The 24163-nt window shown below is 46.7% G+C and overlaps 1 protein-coding gene across 1 annotated transcript in view; it reads left to right on the forward strand.

The window, feature by feature from the left end:
- AMHR2 (anti-Mullerian hormone receptor type 2) overlaps nt 1-23897 on the forward strand; it is a 73817-nt gene extending 49920 nt beyond the window's left edge. Inside the window, exons 9-12 of the mRNA XM_088469082.1 lie at nt 4749-4906; nt 4982-5129; nt 21578-21714; nt 23456-23897. Coding sequence (XP_088325208.1) covers nt 4749-4906; nt 4982-5129; nt 21578-21714; nt 23456-23614 — 602 coding nt within the window. The 3' untranslated portion in view covers nt 23615-23897. The remainder of the gene's footprint in view (nt 1-4748; nt 4907-4981; nt 5130-21577; nt 21715-23455) is intronic.
- Nucleotides 23898-24163: the final 266 nt, after the last annotated feature.

The raw sequence follows: 24163 nt of genomic DNA on the forward strand, positions 1-24163 counted from the left end.
CCGTCTGGCAGCCACGCCCCCGGCATGCCCACCAAAGGGGGCGTGCTGTGAATCAACATCGACAGCACGCCCCCTTTGGTGCGAGATCCGGAGCGACGGCTATCCCGTCGCTAGCTGGGTCTCGCGCATGCGCACGACGGAGCTCCCTCCGTCGTGCGCATGCGCAGTAGGGCACCATCGACCCCCTTGCGAGCGTCCTGTGCTCGCGAGCGGGTCTGAATGACCCCCAGAGTGACCAAGTATAAATGTAAATGAATAGTGCATATTTATTTAAAAAACATACAACTGCTGTCCTGGATAAACAAATTGCATAAGTGTTCTCTCTAATGCAGACATTATTTAATGAAAAACTTACAAAATTAAAAAAAACAAAAACAATTAAAACCAAATAAATATAAAACAGTACCACATGATAAAATAGGACATAATAATTGATATACCTAAAAATAAAGCATAAAAAAGACAAAAAAGTAACTTAAGTTGCAAAGCATTTCACAGCATCCAGCTACTTCCTCAGGCAATTGAACTGTGAAAATCATTGGTCGCACCAGCACCAGACCTATGGCAGGTGCAGATTCCCCATCAGGGTATGGCTTTCCATGTGAATGGTCCAGCATTTGCGAATGCAAACCAGTGGCGTAACTAGGGTTTTTGGAGCCCAGGGCAAATTAAGAAACAGAGCCCCCCCCCCCCCCTGCGCAATGAAAAAGTGGGCATGGTCATGTGTCACAAGGGGCGTAGCCACTGGAAAATGGAGCATGGCAACATGACACCACCGTTTCACATCACTCTGGGAACATTCCTTTCCATTTCATATGCATCTTAATGCTCCAAGTAGCATTGCCCCTCTTGCAATGCCCACTGTAGTAGTGCCCCTTATGCAATGTCCCCAGTAAGTAGCAGTGCCCCCTGTAGTAGTGCCCCTATACTGTGCCACCTGTAGTAGTGTCCCTTATACAGTGCCTCCAGTAGTGCACCCTTATACAGTGCCCCTTATACAGTGCCCCCAGTAGTGCCCCTTATACAGTGCCCCCAGTAGTGCCCCTTATACAGTGCCCCTAGTAGTACCACTTATACAGTGCCCCCAGTAATGCCCCTTATGCAGTGCCGCTAGTAGTGGTCCCCCTTATGCAGTGCTCCCAGTAGTGTTCCCCCTTATGCAGTTCTCCCAGTAGTGCCCCTTATACAGTGCCCCCAGTAGTGTTGCCCCCAATGCAGTGCCCCTTATACAGTGCCCCCAGTAGTGGTCCCCCATATGCAGTGCTCCCAGTAGTGTTCCCCCCAATGCAGTGCTCCCAGTATTGGTCCCCCATATGCAGTGCTCCCAGTAGTGTTCCCCCATATGCAGTGCTCCCAGTAGTGCCCCTTATACAGTGCCCCCAGTAGTGTTGCCCCCAATGCAGTGCCCCTTATACAGTGCCCCCAGTAGTGGTCCACCCTATGCAGTGCTCCCAGTAGTGCCCCTTTATACAGTGCCCCCAGCAGTGTTCCCCCCAATGCAGTGCCCCTTATACAGTGCCCCCAGTAGTGGTCCCCCGCATGCAGTGCTCCCAGTAGTGTTGCCCCCAATGCAGTGCCCCTTATACAGTGCCCCCAGTAGTGGTCCACCCTATGCAGTGCTCCCAGTAGTGCTCCCAGTAGTGCCCCTTTATACAGTGCCCCCAGCAGTGTTCACCCCCAATGCAGTGCCCCTTATATAGTGCCCCCAGTAGTAGTCCCCCTTATGCAGTGTCCCCAGTAGCGGTACCCCCTATGCAGTGCTCCCAGTAGTGCCCCTTATATAATACCCCTAGTAGTAGTACCCCCTATGCAGTGCCCCTAGTAGTAGCCCCCCTATGCAGTGATCCCCCTAAGCAGTGCCCCTTATATAATGCCCCCAGTAGTAGTCCCCCCTATGCAGTGCCCTTATATAACGCCCCTAGTAGTAGTACCCCCTATGCAGTGCCCCTAGTAGTAGTCCCCCCTATGCAGTGGTCCGTCCTATGCAGTGCCCCTTATATAATGTCCCCAGTAGTAGCCCCCCCTATGCAGTGCTCCCAGTAGTAGTCCCCCCTATGCCGTGGTCTGCCCTTTGCAGTGCCCCTTATATAGTGCTAGCAGTAATAGTCCCCCATGTGCAGTGGTCTGTCCTATGCAGTGCCCCTTATATAATGCCCCCAGTAGTAGTCCCCCCTAGGCAGTGCCCCAGTAGTAGTCCCCCTTAAGCAGTGGTCTGTACTTTGCAGTGCCCCTTATATAATGCTTTTGGAAGTTTTTGAAATTTTCCCACATGCGCATTTGAAAAAAAAAACGGTCGACTACGTGAACATTACTACATAATTGCCTACATGACTCAATTTCTTGGTGTATTTGCCTTTGAGAAATGATTGATCTCCAGAATACACTTATCTTTCTATATCACTTAGCTATATATTACATATTTTTCTTGTTGTTATTTTAATTAATATATTATCTCATTAGAGTAAAGTAATTTTCACAAAATAAAATATATTATGTTTTAATATATGAATGATCCTATAGTGCACAGTTTAAAGATAATTCTGTCAATTATTCATAATTATTAGCGCAATTAGTTATCAACTGTAGTGCCTCGCATTATTCAAATCCGGATAAGGAAGAAACCGTTTTTCAGACCAAAGAAAAATAATTTAAATGTTAAAGAAATTTAAGGAGAAATAATTGAATGTGATTGGAAAAGAAACATTCGGAATAAGTAATGCTACACTGTAGCGGAAGGAGAGGATATAATTCTGCTTATTCATTTTTTCTGTTAAATTTAATGACAAGACATTATCCCATCTTGTATATATGACACGCCATTACTTTATTATACAGTATTTTGTACATATTGGGTAATTATTAGTAACACTGCTAAGCCACATCTCTGTTCAGTTGTGATGTGGAAGTAATCACACTTGTGCGTCTGACACACTGCTGTTTGTTTTTGATGCTTAAGTACACATTTACCCTTGGGCCTTTCACCCATAGTGCCCTTTACACCATGTTACTGGAGACCTGCGCATGTGCAGTAGACTCTCGCACAATGACAGGTTCTGTTGCCCCACAGAGAGGAGGGAGTCCACGTGGAGTATGCACACGGACCCCCTCCTCATTCAGGCCTTCCCTGCCTTTACCTACGTAAATTCATTACATAAATGCTTTCAACTGTAGATGAGCCCCTTTCTTATCAAAGTGTAAGAGCAGCTCCGGGTAAGATAATGGGGTTTATTTATCTTTAAATTTTTGCGGCATATTTCCAGAAAACACCAGTAATCAAGGGATATCTGCAAATATTAAGTACGCTTACTGCATCGCAGCATTATTATCACATACTGCATCACGGCATCATACTGCATCACAGCATCATTATCACATACTGCATCACGGCATTATTATCACATACTGCATCGCAGCATTATTATCACATACTGCATCACAGCATCATTATCACATACTGCATCACGGCATCATTATCACATACTGCATCACGGCATCATTATCACATACTGCATCACAGCATCATTATCACATACTGCATCACGGCATCATTATCACATACTGCATCACAGCATCATTATCACATACTGCATCACGGCATTATTATCACATACTGCATCACAGCATTATTATCACATACTGCATCACGGCATTATTATCACATACTGCATCACGGCATTATTATCACATACTGCATCACAGCATCATTATCACATACTGCATCACGGCATTATTATCACATACTGCATCACGGCATTATTATCACATACTGCATCGCGGCATTATTATCACATACTGCATCGCGGCATTATTATCACATACTGCATCGCGGCATTATTATCACATACTGCATCGCGGCATTATTATCACATACTGCATCGCGGCATTATTATCACATACTGCATCGCGGCATTATTATCACATACTGCATCACGGCATTATTATCACATACTGCATCGTGGCATTATTATCACATACTGCATCGTGGCATTATTATCACATACTGCATCGCGACATTATTATCACATTCTGCATTGCGGCATTATTATCACATACTACATCGCAGCATTATTATCACATACTGCATCGCGGCATTATTACCACATACGGCAATGCGATTTTGGTGCCCAGATCGCATTGAGGACCTCATTCAGAGCCACTTGCAAAATGCGAGCGCTCGCTCTGAATGAGGGCGGCCGCTTCTCTATAATGAGCCGGCCTCCTGGCCGCTCGCTAAGCTGTGGTTGACCACCCACAGCTTTAGCAAGCAGCCAGGTTGATGGTCGCGATAGTCAAGACCATCGCGACCATCAGGGCTTGCGACGAGACCCTTGTGGTAGGGTCTCATCTGACGCAAGCCCCAGTGAGCTTTCGGCTCTAATAGAGCCGGAAGCTCACCACTGACATCACGAGTGATGTCAGTGTGGCCGCCCCCAAACGGCAGGCTTTCCTTAGGGAACGCCTCCGTTTGGCAAGCCACCCCCCCACCCCTCCTACAAAACGGTGCGAGCTGTCGATCACCAATTTCTCTCTTGCTCCGGGGCTTGCGCACGCGCAGTGCGGCCGCTGCGTGTGCGCAGGGCCTCAGCATCGACCCGCTTGCGAGCGCTCAGTGCTTGCAAGTGGGTCTGAATGAGACCCTGAGTACGCAATTGTTGATAAATGGGTTCCAATGTCATTTCTGATATCACTTGTAGAAGTGCAGTAACATGCCTGATTTCTGAGCCATTGTGGCTTTGTCTCATTGATAGACATATGCAAACCGGCAATTGCTCACCGAGACCTCAGCAGTGACAACATCTTGGTGAACGCAGATTCTTCTTGTGTAATATCAGACTTTGGTCTGTCTGTGGTGCTAGAGGATTACCAAATAAAGAAGAAGCCACAGGATCCAGTTCTGCTAAACATGGTATGTAAGAGGTAACACAGGGAGCCTTCCCTGTTTGTTTGTAGCACTGAACTGAGTAACATTTGATTTCTATAGACAGGAACACTGCGCTATATGTCCCCAGAGATGCTGGATGGGTCCCTGAATCTTAAGTCCTGGGAGCTGGCCCTTACTCAAGCTGACGTGTATTCCCTTGGCCTTCTCCTCTGGGAAATATTCAGTCGCTGCAATGACTTGTATGCAGGTGAGATCCAATTATTAATGCTGCGTGCGATCAAAATGTAATTGTGCTATGGACGTTCAAAAAGAAACTTACTTCAGACCGGACAGTGAGATCAATCATTTCTGGTGCCAGCCTCCCATACCTTTCTCCTGGCTCCCACTGTTCTGGCATTCTAAATGTCAGTGTGCCACTGTTCTGTCATCCCAAGTGTTGTGTGCCAGTGTTCTGGGACACAACGTGTCAGTGTGCTGCTATTCTGGAGCCACAAGTGTCAGTGTGCCAGTATCCTGGGTCCCCAAGTGTCAGTGCATGACTGTTGTGGGATGCCAAGTGTCAGTGTGCCAGTGTCCTGGAACCTGAAGGTGTCAGTGCGCCAGTGTTCTGTAACCTGAAGGTGTCAGTGCACCAGTGTCCTGGAGTCCCATGTGTCAGCGTTCTATGACCTCAAATGACCATGAGCCACTGTTCTGTAACCCCAGGTGCCAGTGTGCCACTGTTATGTGACCCCCAAGTGTCAGTTACCTCTGTTCTGATACCCTGAAAGAGGCCCATAGGAAAGACATTTAAAAAATCAGAGATGGTTCCACAGTAGAAATTCCAGAAGGAAAAATAACTGATAAGAGATATGTAGGATGGTTACTAGAGACATTAATAGAGTAGGTTTTTTTTAGAAATTCATGAATATGAATATTATGAACAAACTGTGGACGTAGAACAAAACTGCATTGCTATCTTATTTATTATACTCTGTTTATATAGCACCATCACACTGCATTGTACAGAGAATATGTAATTGTTCATATTAGCCCCTGCCCCGTTTAGCTTGCAGTCAGTGCAGCAATCATATTATCTAATGAAAATTACACTTTTGGTTTTCAAAACATCACGGTCATTTAATCTCTCAATTGTATCGTGCTGCCACTATCATATTAAATTAGTGAGATATACAGAAAATACATTACTAACTTGTGAATTAGGTGTGAAATTATGAAAAAAAAACATATGTTGTATATTTTATTCCATATTGGAAATTCTCTATTGTTGAGTCATCCAGATATTGATCATGACGTGAGAGTACTGTACATATAATATTAATTCAATGGAATTCTTACTTTTCCACTTCTCCCCACAAGATGGCAGTATAGTATATGCATAATTGATCTCCACAACACTAGTGGTTATATTATATGTTTAACAGTTGGATGTATTTTATTTATACAGAAGTGGAGCAAAATTCTCATTGTTCTACATTGTATATAGGTACTTGGTAATTAAAAACAACACAGCCTAATACTCTTTACATACCTCCCAATTTTTGCTCCAGGAGTGTCGGGACTTATGCGCGCCTCCGCCCCGAAAAGGGGGCGTGGCCTGATCGTACCCCCCGTTTACATCACTAAGGGGCGTGCCCAGCAGCTCCGAGATACAGGATACTGACAATAGATGTGACAATACATCTGAAACGTTGATGATACAGTTGGTGTTTGTCTGAACTTTTTTCAAATCCGGGGAGTGCCGCCCTATGGTGGAAGTTTTGTACTATTGGAGCCTGAATGATTCCTGGGAGGGCACCCAGGTATAAGGTATATTTTATATGGAGTGCCGGTCATATATATATATATATATACATATATATATATATATATATATACATTCCTGCTCTTCAATTAGAATACTAAAATATTATCAACCAGAAGTGTAATCATAACTTAAATCTTAGCCGCACCTCTTGAAAAGAACCCAACAGCAAAAGTTCTGTTTAACAATGTAAAAACCTAATTTGAATCAAAAGGGCGCTTTGGTAGACACAGTGTGATGGCTATCTCTTAGTATGTCACATATGTGGTCTAACTTAATAGTGATGTTTTAGTCTCATGAATATTGATATCATTCATTCAAATGTACCCAATAGTGAAACATTTTGACATATAATAAAAATATTACAACATTTATTAAAACAATGTTTCCATATAAAATCTTTTTACAGTACAAATCACAATTATTATATACACACCAATACCTGGAGATCTGATACCACTTGTTTCCTGACCTGCATGCTGGGGATTTGCACTTTGTTTAAAAACCGATTATACCGCATGATGTATATTTTGATACTTAAAAAAGAGCTGGAAGTAGTCTGATACTTTAACCACCAGTGATTGATTCCCTGCCATATGGTGTGCCATTCATTTATAATTTAAAATATTTTTGGAGGTTACCATACTTCCCTATCTTGCACCTTTTCGGATGAAATTGACAACTATTAAACGCGTTTGGTGTTTGAAATCTGTGTCCACAATACTGTAAAACCACATTTGGTACAAGCTTGCGTTCCCTCTAGGACAGTGTAAAAAGTGGCAATATTCCATCAGGCAGAAAAAGTGGTATCAGATCTCCTGTGATTCAAACCCATCACCTCATACATTGCAGTCAGACACCTTACACATGGAGCTATTTGCTCCTGCATTAGAAATCTGTGAATTCTAACTATATAAAGCAGCTTGTAATTTTTAGTTTAAAACCTTTGCAACTAGGTAGATGTATTTAGTGTACAGCCACACATCCAATCCCCTGCAGCCTGATGCAACAGAACTGCTCAGCTTGCTTTATATTATACTGACAATTACAAGTAGCTTCATATAGTTAGAATTCATAGGCTTCCTTCGCATGAGCAAATAGCTTCATGTGAAAGGTGTCTGACTGCAAAGTATGAGGTGATGGGTTCAGGGCCAGTGCTACCATTTGGCAGCTGCCTAAGGATGCCAGCACCTGAAGAGGCTCACCCCCACCTGAAGAGGCTCACCTCTCTGCATGGTGACTGCTCCCTCCCCCAGGACCAGCCACCAATGTGCTGCTGTCTATCTGTCCTTTTCCCTCCCCTCCTGAGGCTCTGCAACTCCCCACAAGCTCTGCCCATTCCTGCTCCTGTTCCTATAATCTTATTCCAGCCCAGCCAGCTCCTAGGGGTGAACCTTGGGAATATGAAGAGACCACAACCTCCTGCAATCAAATACTGTAAGTATCTGTGGAGGATTAGTTGTTTTTTAAGTGTGATATGGGAGTTTGGGTGTATGTGCATATGTAGATCTCTGGGAGTATGGTGTGGAAGTCATTTTCCTGGTGATTTTTTTCTGTACATGCGCAAATTGAAGAGAAAATGGCTACTGCATAATTTTTTTGGGTGAGGCAAATAATGAAGAACATGAGTGCAAGGTTTGCGATCTGGGCCTATTGTATATATACTGCGTGTGTGTATGTATATATATTAGGGGTGTGCACCGGCCACTTTTCGTGTTTTGTGTTTTGGTTTTGGATCTGGATCTTTCTTCGTGTTTTGGATCTGGATTGGTTTTGCCAAAACCACCCTTCCGTGTTTTGGGTTCTGGGTTTTGTGTTTTGGATCTGTATTTTTTTGAAAAAAAGCATAAAAACAGCTAAAATCACAGAATTTGTAGGTTTTTCTGCTCCTATGCTATTATTAACCTCAATAACCTTAATTTCCACTCATTTCCAGTCTATTCTGAACACCTCACACCTCACAATAGTGTTTTTATGTCCAAAAGGTTGCACCGAGGTAGCTGGATGACTATGCTAAGCGACACGAGTGGGCGGCACAAACACGTGACCCATCTAGGAGTGACACTGCAGTGGCAGACAGGATGGCAGTTAGAAAAACTAGGCCCCAAACTGTACATAATGCAAAGAAAAAAAAGAGGTGCAAGATGGAATTGTCCTTGGGCCCTCCCACCCACCCTTATGTTGTATAAACAGGACATGCACACTTTAACAAATCAATCATTTCAGCGCCAGGGTCTGCCACACAACTGTGGCTGAAATGATTGGTTCGTTTGGGCCCCCACAAAACAAGCTGGCAATTAATCTGTCCCTGCACAAACTGGCTCTACGGAGGCAAGATGTCATCCTCATCCTCCTCATCCACCGATTCCTCACCCTCTTCAGTGTGTACATCCTCATCCTCACAAAGTATTAACTCGTCCCCACTTGAATCCACCACCACAGGTCCCTCTGTACCTTCTGGAGGCTGGTCTCCCTGGAAGAGCTGATAATTCATTTTGATGAACATCATCTTCTCCACATTCTGTGGAAGCAACCTCCTACGCCTTTCGCTGACAAGGTTCCCGGCTGCACTAAACACTCTTTCGGAGTACACACTGGAGGGGGGGCAACTCAGGTAAAATAGAGCCAGTTTGTACAGGGGCCTCCAAATTGCCTCTTTTTCCTGCCAGTACAGGTATGGACTGTCTGACATGCCTACTTGGATGCTGTCACCGATGTAATCCTCCACCATTCTGTCAATGGTGACAGTATCATATGCAGTGACAGTAGACATGTCAGAAATTGTTGCCAGGTCCTTCAGTCCGGACCAGATGTCCAAACTTGGTCCTGCCTGCCCTGCATCACCGCCAGCGGGTTGCTTAGGATACCTAAGTTTTTTCCTGGCAGCCCCAGTTGCGGGAGAAAATGAAGAAGGAGCCGTTGACGTGTCACGTTCCGCTTCAGCTGACAGTGTGTTCACCAGCAGGTCTTTGCACCTCTGCAGGCTTGTGTCGGCCGGAAAGAGAGACACTACATAGGCTTTAAACCTAGGATCGAGCACGGTGGCCAAAACGTAGTGGTCTGATTTCAACAGATTGACCACCCTGGAATCCTGGCAAAGCGAATGAAGGGCTTCATCCACAAGTCCCACATGCCGAGCGGAATCGCTCCGTCTTAGCTCCTCCTTCACTTTCTCCAGCTGCTTCTGCAAAAGCCTGATGAGGGGAATGACCTGACTCAAGCTGGCAGTGTCTGAACTGACTTCACGTGTGGCAAGTTCGAAGGGCTGGAGAACCTTGCACAACACGGAAATCATTCTCCACTGCGCTTGAGTCAGGTGCATACCCCCTCCTTTGCCTATGTCATAGGTGGATGTATAGGCTTGTATGGCCTTTTGCTGCTCCTCCATCCTCTGAAGCATATAGAGGGTTGAGTTCCACCGCGTCACAACCTCTTGCTTCAGGTGATGGCGGGGCAGGTTCAAGAGTGTTTGCTGGCGCTCCAGTCTTCGGCACGCAGTCGCTGAATGGCGAAAGTGGCCAGAAATTTTTCGGGCCACCCAAAGCGTCTCCTGCACGCCCCTGTCGCTTTTCAGAAAATTCTGCACCACCAAGTTTATTGTGTGAGCAAAACATGGGACGTGCTGGAATTTGCCCAGATGTAATGCCCGCACAATATTGGTGGCGTTGTCAGATATCACAAATCCCCAGGAGAGTCTAAGTGGGGTAAGCCACTGGGCGATGATTTCCCTCAGTTTCTCTAAGAGGTTGTCGGCGGTGTGCCTCTTACTGAAACCGGTGATACACAGCGTAGCCTGCCTTGTAACGAGCTGGCATTTCTGAGATGCTGCTACTGGTGACGCTGCTGCTGTTGCTGCGTAAGGTGATACATCTACCCAGTGGGCTGTCACAGTCATATAGTCCTTAGTCTGCCCTGTTCCACTTGTCCACATGTCCGTGGTTAAGTGGACATTGTGTACAACGGCATTTTTCAGGACACTGAGGACACTTTTTCTGACGTTTCTGTACAGTCTCGGTATCGCCTGCCTAGTGAAGTGGAATCTAAACGGGATTTGGAACCGGGGACACACTACCTCCATCAATTGTCTAAATCCCACTGCACTAATGGCGGATACCGGACGCACGTCTAACACCAACATAGCAGTCAAGGCCTCAGTTATACGTTTTGCTTCAGGATGACTGCTGTCGTACTTCATCCTCCTCGCTAAGGACTGTTGGAGGGTCAATTGTTTAGTAAAAGTAGTGGTGTTCCTACTTCCTCTCTGGGATGATGAACGACTCCCAGCAGCAGCAACAGCAGCAGCGGCAGCAGTAGGCGTAGCAATGCAGGATCCTCCAGAGGAATCCCGGATAGGAGAGTCAGTCATGCCAGTGACATGGCCTGCAGGACTACTTCCGATCCTGACTAAGGAGGAAATTGACGAGGAGGGAGTTGACGGTGTGGTTTGCAGGCGCTTGGATACAACAGGACAACGGGATTTAGGTGTCCCTGGACTGCTTACGGTCTTAGCCAAAGTTTCTGAACTTGACAGTAACTTTTTATGAACGCGCTGCAGGTGCCGTATAAGGGAGGATGTTCCTAGGTGGTTGACGTCCCTACCCCTACTTATTTCACCTTTACATATGGTACATATGGCAAGACAGTTGTTGTCCGGATTTGGATAGAAATATTGCCAGACCAAAGAGGTGGAATGTTTGGTCTTCTGCCCAGGCATGACCGTGATGGGCTTTTTCATCCCACGGACAACAACTGTCTCCCCCGGAGCCTGATTTAAACAAACCACATCACCATCAGAATCCTCCTCGCCAACTTCCTCCTCAGCGCCAGCTACACCAGTATCCTCATCCTGTTGTACTTCAACAGTGACATCTTCAATTTGCATATCAGCAAGTGGACTGTGGGTGCTCCTTTCAGCACTTGCAGGGGGCGTGCAAATGGTGGAAAGAGCCACCTCTTCCCGTCCAGTGCTGGGAAGGTCAGGCATCGCAACCACCACCACACTTGGACTCTCCTTGGGGATTTGTGATATCTTCTTAGAAAGCACAGTTCTTCGCTGTGCTTTTGCCAGCTTAACTCTTTTGATTTTTTTAGTGGGAGGAGGGCTTCCATCGTCATGTGAAGCTGAACCACTAGTCATGAACATACTAGGGATCGACCTTAGCCGTTCCTTGCCACTCCGTGTCGTAAATGGCATATTGGCAAGTTTACGTTTCTCTTCAGCTGATTTAAATGTCTTTTTCAAGGTCATTTTCCTGAACTTTGCCATTTGGGATTGTATGTGCCCTCTACTATGACATTGGGCATCGGCCTTGGCAGACGACGTTGATGGCATGTTATCGTCTATGTCATGACTAGTGGCAGCAGCTTCAGCACTAGGAGGAAGTGGTTCTTGATCTTTCTCTATTTTATTTTTATCGGAGAAAGTTTGGTCCTCCATTTATGTTATATCGATTTGATATATACGTGCGGCTAAACACAGAAAATAATTTTTTTTTTGGTTTGGACTGGAGTGTACTTTCGGGGGTTACAGCACCCTTAACGGTCAAGCCAGCCGGCCCTTTACTTATGACACAGGCGCACGCTTGGCACTACTTTGTTGATGCACGTGCGGCTACTGCGCACACAATTCACAAACACAGAAAATAATTTTTTTTTTGGTTTGGACTGGAGTGTACTTTCGGGGGTTACAGCACCCTTAACGGTCAAGCCAGCCGGCCCTTTACTTAAGACACAGGCGCACGCTTGGCACTACTTTGTTGATGCACGTGCGGCTACTGCGCACACAATTCACAAACACAGAAAATAATTTTTTTTTTGGTTTGGACTGGAGTGTACTTTCGGGGGTTACAGCACCCTTAACGGTCAAGCCAGCCGGCCCTTTACTTATGACACAGGCGCACGCTTCACACTACTTTGTTGATGCACGTGCGGCTACTGTGTTTGTGAATTGTGTGCGCAGTAGCCGCACGTGCATCAACAAAGTAGTGCCAAGCGTGCGCCTGTGTCATAAGTAAAGGGCCGGCTGGCTTGACCGTTAAGGGTGCTGTAACCCCCGAAAGTACACTCCAGTCCAAACCAAAAAAAAAATTATTTTCTGTGTTTGTGAATTGTGTGCGCAGTAGCCGCACGTACATCAACAAAGTAGTGCCAAGCGTGCGCCTGTGTCATAAGTAAAGGGCCGGCTGGCTTTTTTTGGTTTGGACTGGAGTGTACTTTCGGGGGTTACAGCACCCTTAACGGTCAAGCCAGCCGGCCCTTTACTTATGACACAGGCGCACGCTTGGCACTACTTTGTTGATGCACGTGCGGCTACTGCGCACACAATTCACAAACACAGAAAATAATTTTTTTTTTGGTTTGGACTGGAGTGTACTTTCGGGGGTTACAGCACCCTTAACGGTCAAGCCAGCCGGCCCTTTACTTATGACACAGGCGCACGCTTGGCACTACTTTGTTGATGCACGTGCGGCTACTGCGCACACAATTCACAAACACAGAAAATAATTTTTTTTTTGGTTTGGACTGGAGTGTACTTTCGGGGGTTACAGCACCCTTAACGGTCAAGCCAGCCGGCCCTTTACTTATGACACAGGCGCACGCTTGGCACTACTTTGTTGATGCACGTGCGGCTACTGCGCACACAATTCACAAACACAGAAAATATATTATTTTTTTAGCACTTGGGGGGAGCACCCCTGATGGACAGAGCACCCCCTGGACAACACTTCAGCACCCCTTTAGTACTGGGACACTGCACAGGACTTTGGAGTGGACACAGCCCCTATGGAGAACTGACTGCACAACACAGTCCAGCCAGCCCCTATGGACTTTGAAGTAGTGGACACAGCCCCTATTAACAACAGCAGCACAGCACAACACAGCCAGCCCCTATGGACTTTGAAGTAGTGGACAACAGCAGCACTACACTACACTACACTACACAGCCCTAACTCCCACCCTCCCTCTTCACTGTCCACAGCCGAGTGAGAAAATGGCGCCGACGTGTGTACCTTATATAGGATCCAAAACCCGCGAGACTCGGAAGGCGGGAAGATGACGTTTTGCCTCGATTTCAGATCCGAGTCAGGTGGGAAAAGTCGAGCCTGACTCGGATCGGACTCGGATCGGGGGGGCTCGGGGGGGTTCGGATTTCAGAAATCCGAACCCGCTCACCCCTAATATATATATATATATATATATATATATATATTAGTGGTCTAAGTGGGAATATAATGAGTGCAGAGTGTACTGTGCACACGGACCCCTGGGTCCAGGAGGGCCCACACCGCACACCCTGCACCCATTCACAATACTTACCTCTCCGTCAGTGTTGTAGATATCACCGGGAACATGGCACAAGCACCATGTTTCCAGGAGATCTGCGCCGCAGATATCACTGTAAACAGAGTGCAGGCTCCATGTTTCCGGAGATCTGCACATGTGCACTACAGAAATCATTACAGAGATTGGCGCATGCGCTATAAGCTCTGGCACAGTGCCACAGTCTACTGAGGATTTCAAGCCAGCGAGAGAGGGGGACCTGCATGAAGGCTGCACACGGGCCCTCCCCTCTCTTTATCCGCCCCTGTAGGAGCCCAAGGATAACCAGGTGTTGAGGGTATACTGTATGTATATGGTTCACTGTCCAGCAGGAGGCATGTCAAGTGCGGGAAAACGATTATCATTTGAAAAACGTAATGTGCTTGTAGCACTAGATGCTTTATGTGAGTCCAACTGGTAGATAGGAATTGTTGAAACCAGATTCTATTAAGTAATAAATTTTTGGCTGATTTTAGGGTTTTTTTTTACTTTTTCTTTATATAATACAAGCAAAAAAAGGATCAAGCGCTCAATATGAATTAATAATAGGGACAATGATAATGAATTCCTTAATCTACAGCTTCTGTCAAGGTATAGGTGTATGCTCTAAAACCTATATAAAGACAAATGGGCAAATGATAGACAGCGCTCTCAGATTAGGGATACTAGCAGCTCTGGAGCACAGGGGACACTATCACCTCTGGAGCACAGGAGACATTAGCACCTCTGAAGCACAGGGGACACTAGCACCTCTGGAGCACAGGAGACATTAGCACCTCTGGAGCACAGGGACACTAGCAGCGCTGGAGCACAGGGGACACTAGCATCTCTGGAGAACGGGGACACTAGCACCTCTGGAGCACAGTGGACACTAGCACCTCTGGAAAATGGGGACACTAGCAGCGCTGGAGCACAGGGGACAGTAGCATCGGTGGAGCACAGGGGACATTAGCACCTCTGGAGCACTGGGACACCAGCACATGTAGAGCACAAGGGACACTAGCAGCTCTGGAGCACAGAGGGCATTATCACCTCTGAAGCACAGGGGACACTATCATCTGTGGAGCACAGGGGACACTATCACCTCTGGAGCACAGGGGACACTAGCACCTCTGGAGCACAGGGCCCACTAGCACCTTTGGAGGACAGGAGATACTAGCACTTCTGGAGCACTGGGACACTATCACCTCTGGAGCACAGGGGAACTAGCACCTCTGGAGCACAGAGGACACTAGCACCTCTGGAGCACAGAGGACACTAGCACCGCTGGAGCACAGGGGACACTAGCACCTCTGGAGCACTGGGACACCAGCACCTGTGGAGCACAGGGGACACTAGCACCTCTGGAGCACAGTGCACACTAGCACCTCTGGAGCACAGGGGACACTAGCACCTTTGGAGCACAGGAGACACTAGCACTTCTGGAGCACTGGGACACTATCACCTCTGGAGCACAGGGGAACTAGCACCTCTGGAGCACAGAGGACACTAGCACCTCTGGAGCACAGAGGACACTAGCACCGCTGGAGCACAGGGGACACTAGCACCTCTGGAGCACTGGGACACCAGCACCTGTGGAGCACAGGGGACACTAGCACCTCTGGAGCACAGTGGACACTAGCACCTCTGGAGCACAGGGGACACTAGCACCTTTGGAGCACAGGAGACACTAGCACTTCTGGAGCACTGGGACACCAGCACCTGTGGAGCACAGGGGACACTAGCACCTCTGGAGCACAGAGGACACTAGCACCTCTTGAGCACAGAGGACACTAGCACCGCTGGAGCACAGGGGACACTAGCACCTCTGGAGCACTGGGACACCAGCACCTGTGGAGCACAGGGGACACTAGCACCTCTGGAGCACAGTGGACACTAGCACCTCTGGAGCACAGGGGACACTAGCACCTTTGGAGCACAGGAGACACTTGCACTTCTGGAGCACTGGGACACTAGCACCGCTGGAGCACAGGGGACACTAGCACCGCTGGAGCACAGGGGACACTAGCACCTCTGGAGCACAGAGGACACTAGCACCGCTGGAGCACAGGGGACACTAGCACCTCTGGAGAACGGGGACACTAGCACCGCTGGAGCACAGGGGACACTAGCACCTTGGGAGCACAGGGGACACTAGCACCTTGGGAGCACAGTGGACACTAGCACCTCTGGAGCACAGAGGACACTAGCACCTCTGGAGCACTGGGACACTAGCATCTCTGGAGCACAGGGGACACTAGCACCTCTGGAGCACAGAGGACACTAGCACCTATCACTGATAGCCCCCAGCAGCAGGACTACTGTAACATGTGATGAGCATTCACAGTTGGCTTTCTAGACCTGTTGTGTAGTAGCATTTTTTTTTGCCTTACCAAATACACATGATGCTGCAAGCCTTGCCTGAGACAGACTTGCTGCATAATTTATCTGTGCTGTGTTAATGGGCAGATATAGCTGCAGATTTTGTTTATTTGTTTCTTCAGTTGGACTTTCACCTCTGAAGTGCCCAGCTACAGACAGTTGCCTCCTCAGAAGTTATTATAGGACTGTTGTATCCATTCCAGGAATCATCTGGTGCAGGAAAGTGCCAGGAGACCACAGATATTAAAGTCTCCAGTGTCTAAGATTTGGGTAGCCCAGAGCTCTGTAGCAGTTGTCTCTGCTTTGGTAGTAATTTAATTTATTCTCCATGAAGAACTTGGTGATGGTTGTCTGGAATCTGTGCAGTTGTGAGTGGAACACTGCAGCATGTGGGCACTTACTTCCTCCACCAACAATTCTGTTTGATCTAGGAAAGGATGGGATAAGCTCAGTGGCAACTACAAGGGTTCTTACCTGCACACTGGGGCACCTACCAGTAGCAGTGGAGTCTCTGACACAGGCCTGGACATTCTGTGGTTCTCCATGTGTTGTGAAACTACAATTCCCAACATATTGTGCCAGCTATCAGCTATCTGGCATAGTATGCTGAGTTTTGCAGTTTCACAACACTTATAGAGCCATGGGTTGTCCAGCACTACCCTAACAGAGAGGAAGGAATCTCTTAAAAAGTAGTCAGTGGCAAATGCATGCATCTAATGACTGCTACAAGTGCCTTTGCCAGTCCTGCACAATTGGTGACTTATGCACCATTCATGCAACCCAAACCAAGACCTGAGCAGCCGGATGCAATTTCAAGGATAGGGCAAATTTATAGACAGAGTAGGTCCCTGCACCTGATTGCTTTGACTATTCCAAAAGTGTCTTTTGTTGAACGGGATCCAAACACGCTGCTGTACATTCAGGCAGAACACATGCAAAGTGCTCACCATGAATGAATTCAGGGTACGGAATATGAGGCTGAGCTATGATGTATTCTGAATGGCTCCACCCATGCTTAATGTCTCAGCTGGCTGTTTATATGCCCGAATGTAAGAGAGGTGTACTCCCGTGGCTTACCTTGAGTCGCACCTTCTCACCTTCAGGCCGTTGGGTAACTGACGGTGCTGGTATGCAGACTGGACATAAGCTGGCCATACACGGGATGATTTTTAACACGATTTTGGCAGTTTCTACAGGTTGGAAAGACCAACAGTTTGCAAATAGTTGTATTTTGAGTCTACTGCGACCCTGACACTGTTGTCTAGTTGGATCGCACATCAGATGGTTTTGCAGAGAGATCTCAACTGATCGTGTACGATGTGATACACTTCTATGCATCTTATCCTATGATCTTAATGATCAATCGTACAACATTTGACCACATCTTATGAAGAATTTCAAGGGAAGTATTTCAAGGGAAATCGTACAACTGATCTTACCAACTCCGAATCTCACTGTGTATGGGGCTTTTAGACACAAAGGAGGAGGTCTATGAGAAAGACAGGAAGTAAGAGAGATCCTTCCTCAAGGTGACCGACACACCCTACCAAAATGAGAACTGCTCCAAAAACAGGAATTTGGACACTTTTGGCCTCAGATCCCGAGTTTCACCTATGGGTACTCACGCACCAGATAACAACTCGACCTTGCGAAGAAAGATAGAAAGAAAAGATGGACACACAAATATGGAAGGTTCTCACCGCTAGCTACTCCATAGATATTACAGCGCCCTGTAAGAAAAGACAACCACGTCGGAGCTCTCTACTATTCTAAATGCGTGCCACACAAAACTAACTACACAAACAGTACCCTAAACTCACAGGCCTAATCAAACAAGTAACAATCCTACTCACAGATGTGGTGCACTGTCTAAAACATAAACAATTCCTACATTTTACCTTTGCGCTGCTGCATTGAGACACACAGATAAAGCACACAAATCACAGCATCACAATATTTGATGAATATACCTTCCTATTCTCCTTGTCCTTACCTACAGCCGGCTGGCTCCTGTCTTTTCTCTCTAGAATATACTTTTGGTAGGAAGATAGACCTAAGCAGTGGGGGCCAGACAGCACTCCACTTGAGGGTAAAGAGATACAACCAGGGGGTGAGAACCGCACAGCTTCCCACACTCAAATACGGATCCCTTTAACTGGGCCTACTGCCCAGATTATGCAGAGCATCAGCCTATTTAACTTATACACCTTCAGTGATCTGAGCCTACTGCCCAGTCACTTCATTGCAGGGGCTTCCTACCCAATTATCTACATATATTTATAGTGACTTGGGCCTAATGCCCAAGGCCACATACAGATGGTTCAGGACTTTGGGCAGTTTAGTGGCCTGGGCCTAATGCCCAGGGCCTCTTTATATATTGGGGCTTAGGCCTAGTGCCTGCCTACTCAGGGGCATAGGTTATGTGGCTGGGCATAATCCCCAGAGCCACTTTATTCCAGGGATCAGACACACAACATTGTGCAGAATAAGTGACCTGGACCTAGTGCCCAGGGTCACCTTATCAATGGCACGGGTCTAATGCCCGCTTATCAGTGGCACAAGCCTGAGGCTTGACTTACACCCATGGACCTAGTGTCTGACTACCCTTGTGGTCTAGGAAGGGTTAATTACAGAAAGCCCTCACAGAGGGCCTACCTGTACGCTGGGAGAGGCTGCAGTGGGGAGCTTTGTTAGCTCTTTTGCTTCTCCCACTAGCAGCACTCTCTGGTCCGCAGCTTCTTTCTTTTTACCGCTGCTCAAAGATCGTCCACCGCTGCTCACAGACTGGCACTGGGAATAGACACACTGTCCCAGCACCTGCCACTGATGTGTCCCAAAGGGGACACACCTTCTCACCGTGCTACAGGACTTCTGGCACTGGGATCAGACACTTGATCCCAGCGCTGGATGCTACAGTGGAGTACATCTCCACAATTATGCAATCAAATCTCTGAAATCCATTACATATTTTTAAAGATGTTTAAACACTTTATACTCTATTGAATTGGAATTAACAATCACGTTTCTGCATCCTATTTTGTTTTCCTAATTTGGTAGCTTTTAGGGAACAAAAGATAAAGAACTTTACAAGTTTCCATAGTTACATTAATCTAATCCACAATAACCATCTATAACTCTCTACTGTGGACATACTTGAAGACGCTTCAGAGAATTTGAGCTGGGCTGAGGATTGTGGAAGAGAAGACACATTTTCTTGGCTAGGGGAAACGTAAGGAGCCCCCAACAATTTATTGACTTTTCAGAATATACCTGCACTTCTTTTTTCTATGAATCTTTAAGGAACAGGGAGATGAATTTCAGTTTTATACCTTCTTTATCCATGTTTATGAATGTGAGCATTTCCACAGTTTTGAGTGATAAATAAGTTCCTCGAGTCTCATTGCCGCTAACACTTTTGTAGGAGAAAATGCCAAGTATTTAGAGCAACAGTATATCTGTAATATTTGTATGTTCTCTATTTGTCTTCATTTAATTTCTCCAAAAGCAGGTGAAAATGAACATTTTTGCCTGCTTTTGTAAAAATTAAGTTTTCGGGCCATTCATCAGAAAGGTAATGCAGGATATATTACAGATAGCACAAGAATGGGGACAGAATTCATCAGGCTCCGAAAATACAATATTTACAGAGCTTGACTGCGGGAGCTTTCGCCGTCTTTAGATGAGGAAAAAGTCCCGGGTTGCGAAGAGGGATCCTTTTGGATCCCTCCACCCCTGTCCGTCTTCTTCTGCCGGACGCCGGGGCTTTTGTGTGCCTGCGTGACCTGTAGGTCACGCAGGCGCACTAGTTTCACTGCAAAACTAGTGCGAAAGGGGAGATAGATGATTTTCGGATCAGCTGCCTCTGCGCCGTAGCAATTCATCATTGCTCGCGTTGAGTTGGATTGTTAATTATCGGGGTCCTTTCGAACCCTGATAATTAACATAATGAATAGAGCCCCATGTATTTGAAAAGATAGCTTGTAATTTTATAATATTTCTTTATTATATGCATCATCTGCATTCATGTTGTGTATCAGCATTGCTAATTAAGATTAAGGGGTCTATTCATTTTGTTAATTATTGGGGCCCAAACGGACCTCGATAATTAACATTCAAACTTGACGCGAGTGGCGGAGCAATTCATCATTGCTCAGGCATGGAGACAGCTGATCCGAAAATCAGCCTTTTCCCCGAGTCTTTTCACTGTTCCTTTTGGACTAGTACGCCAGCGTCCGGCGGAAGGATCGGACCCCGATAATTAACATTCTTACTCACGGCAAGTGATGGAGCAGTTCATTAGTGCTCAAGCGCAGAGACAGCTAATCCGAAAATCAGCTGTCTCCCCGAACGGCTTCACTACTCCTTTCTGACTCGGCAATGCTAGTGCGCTTGTGTGAACTAGAGGTCACGCAGGCACACAAAGCCCTGGCCTCCGGTGGAAGGAGCCGGACAGGGGCCGAGGGATCCGAAAGTATCCCTCTTTCCAACCCAGGACTCCTTCCCATGGGGAAGGAGCGGGGTGAGTGCCGAGTGAAGTCGCAAACGCCATATGAAGATGGTGAATGCTCCCACAGTCGAGATCCGAAAATATTATATATTGTATGTTCGGAGCTTGATGAATTTTTGTCCCCATACTAGTGTATGGGGACAGTGGGCCACATCAGAAGTGAAAGTATGCAGGAGATATCTGTGATATCTCCTGCATTACCTCTTTGATGAATGGCCCGAATACTTCTTCATTTTCGCCTGCTTTTGTAGAAATTTAGTGATAATGAATAGATCCCTTATTCATACAGGCACAAATTGAACGTTCACTGTTGTACTGCAATTAAATGGAAGAGGCACAGCTTGAAAGCCAGCCGCTATCATGCTATGATGAGCCATCTGATACAGGGCTGGAGCAGGGCTCTATGCCCTGTATCAGATGTCTATTTTCAGTAGTCCGCTGGGTACGGGATCACAGCAGCATCGGGCATTGTATACATCTCTGAATCAAGCCCTCTGAGGCTAAATTCGTTCTGCGGCCCCCAGCGGTAATCATCGAGACGCATGCACAGTCTAAAAACTTAGGCCGCTAGCATGCAGCATCGAGATAGCGTGCACCTCTGTATCAGGCCCAAAATGGGTACAAGATTCGCACATACATGTTTGTGATGTTATGACTGACACTGCACCTTCGGCTCATATTTGGCTTTCTATGTCTTTTTCAGATCATCAGTCTCCGGAGTTTCGGGTTGCCTTCTTGGATGAGCTGGGTCCAAACCCTAGCCTGGACGAGCTGCGATCACTGGTAGTGGAGAACAAACGACGACCACAACTCCCCAAGAATTGGAGCAAAAATCTCCAGGTGATAAAACACTGTTACATGGACCCCTGCAAGGCATTGCCAGCGAAACCCGCACCATATTTAGTGCACAATAGTCACTCCCACATTTACAATATGGCTGAGGCTCAGTGTAAGACTCTTTTTGGTATTGCCTCAATCTGCGCTGCTGTGTCTACATCTCTGCAAAAGCTTTTGAAATTGTGGAGCGAGATTGTGGCATTTACGGAGAAGCACAAGTTGGCACTGGCCAATGCGAGCAATTGGGTGGAATGAGTTTTTTTGGGCATATTCTATTACCCCGGTAGAGTTGCACAGCCTGTTCTCCCAGGTAAATTGCCCACAGCTATTAAATTACAGCTCTGGGCCTTTTACTTGGGAGAGCAGACTGTATAACTTATCTCCCAGGTAATTGTATCTTCCTATTTGCCAACTATGGATTATGCTCAAAGTTGGCAAAGATTGAGTTTCATTCTGTACTTCTAGTTGCAAGTTGACAGTCCCACACAGCCAATCAGGTGATCTGTATTAATAATAATTAAATGATCATTAGCTTTTAATATCTGATGAAAGAGTTCACAAAATAAGGTTGTTTCCATGGTGAAGTACAGGAACTATAGCACTTACCTTGTTACCAAGAATAAATGGGTAATTGGAGGGAAAATCAAGAATACACTGAAAGGGGAAGTAAGTAATGATCAGAATCCTATTTGATAATCAGTACCCTTTCTAACATGCGTAGGACGCCGACATCTATGCACTGCGCATGTTCAACACACAATCAGAGCCAGGGCCGTTACCAGGGGCGTAGAGAGCCACGCGGGGCCCCGGTAAAGAGAGGGCGTGGCCTAATTGCAGCAGGCGTGGCCATGCCCCCTTCAAAAAAAATGTAGAGTTTTGCAGCGCCGTGAAGCGGCGCTGCGCATCGGGCAGGGGGCGCTGTGAGTCCCTCAGCCCGGCGCAAAGCCAGTGGGGGGCGCGATCAGTGTAATCGCTCCCCCCTTCAGGCATAGGAGATTGCTGTGGCTGCTGCTTAGCAGCCGCAAGCAATCTCCCACTGCAGCCCAGCACACACTGTGTGCTGGTCTGCTGCAGAGGGAGGGAGGGAGGAAGTGAGGGGGGGGCGGCGCCAGACCTGGGCCCCCGCCAGGCCCCTCTGGAAGCCCGGGCCCGGGTAAACTGTACCTGCTCCCCCCCCCTCTCGGCGCCCCTGGCCGTTACTAGGGTAGTTCGACCAATACCATGGCACAGGGCACCGCAGGGCAGGGGGCGCTATTTGGGCCTCTCAATTTTCTTGTTTATTATCATTCTCATTTGTAGCTTCCTCTTCTTTTATCCCCAGCATCTCCTGGCCTCCCCTATCTCTGCCATGGCCCTTTTCGGGTGTGCGTCTTATGTTCCTATTTGAAATTTTTTTTTGGGGGGGGGGCACCAATGCTCTTTCTGGCACAGGGCACCAAAAAGTCCAGTTACGGCTCTGATCAGAGCATGCACAGTTAATCGCATTTTTCGTTTTCTAATTCCAGCGGAAATATAATTTATACAATGTTTGCCAGATAGCCTCAGGGATTAGCCATGTCTTTTTATACATATCTCTTTAAGTGACATGGGGCATTGATTCACTGGCATCTATAGCTGGTTCCACTGCAGATACTGTAGCTTGTAAATGCAAATATCAAGAGAATATGGTCTGTATAAAATTACACCATTGCTACGACTATAAGGTAGTACACTTATTCCCTTTATGTTGTATTTTTGCTCTCAGCTCTACAAGACATTGTGTGAAACATTGGAGGATTGCTGGGACTCGGACTCTGATGCTCGCCTGACTGCGCAATGTGCAGAGCAGAGACTGTGTAACCTATTTCTCATGCCCTTCAGTCTGCTGCCAGAGGACGGTCTTCATAACAATGGGAATATCTGATTACTGGCATCTCTTCTCTGCAACATACAGCAAAACAAATCTAATCTGTGGGGTTATATAATTACATTTCCTCTTCTTGAGTATGTCTGGCCGTTTGGCTGTAGAGAGCATACATGAAGGTAGGAAATAATAACAGGAACAGGCCAGGATGTACACATGTGCTAGAAAACAGGCATCACATGTACTTTGGATGCTTTTTCTTCTGGTAGGGATCTAATCCATGACAGACTGACCAGATCAACTGATTACTTTGCAAAAAAAAAAAAATGTTAATATACCTCCAGCAAGAGATAATCACATTAAACTGAATAATTAGTGCGCCCATGGTGCATGCATTTATTATACAGTGTATGTCTCTTATCAGTTGATCAGCCTTATCAATGACCCCTATTATTGTTGAATATAGCTCCTCCCTCCATGTTCTCTCTGTTCCTGGCACACAGTTTCAGAATAAATGGTGGATACTCACCCTAGTGTCTGAACCTAACCCCCTCCCCGCACCCTAATCCTAACTCTCACCCCTTAGAGCCTAACCCTCCCCCTAGTGCC

This window comes from Taudactylus pleione, unplaced genomic scaffold (genome assembly GCF_031769625.1).
Source record: "Taudactylus pleione unplaced genomic scaffold, aTauple2 ptg000089l, whole genome shotgun sequence".
NCBI classification, from domain to species: domain Eukaryota; kingdom Metazoa; phylum Chordata; class Amphibia; order Anura; family Myobatrachidae; genus Taudactylus; species Taudactylus pleione.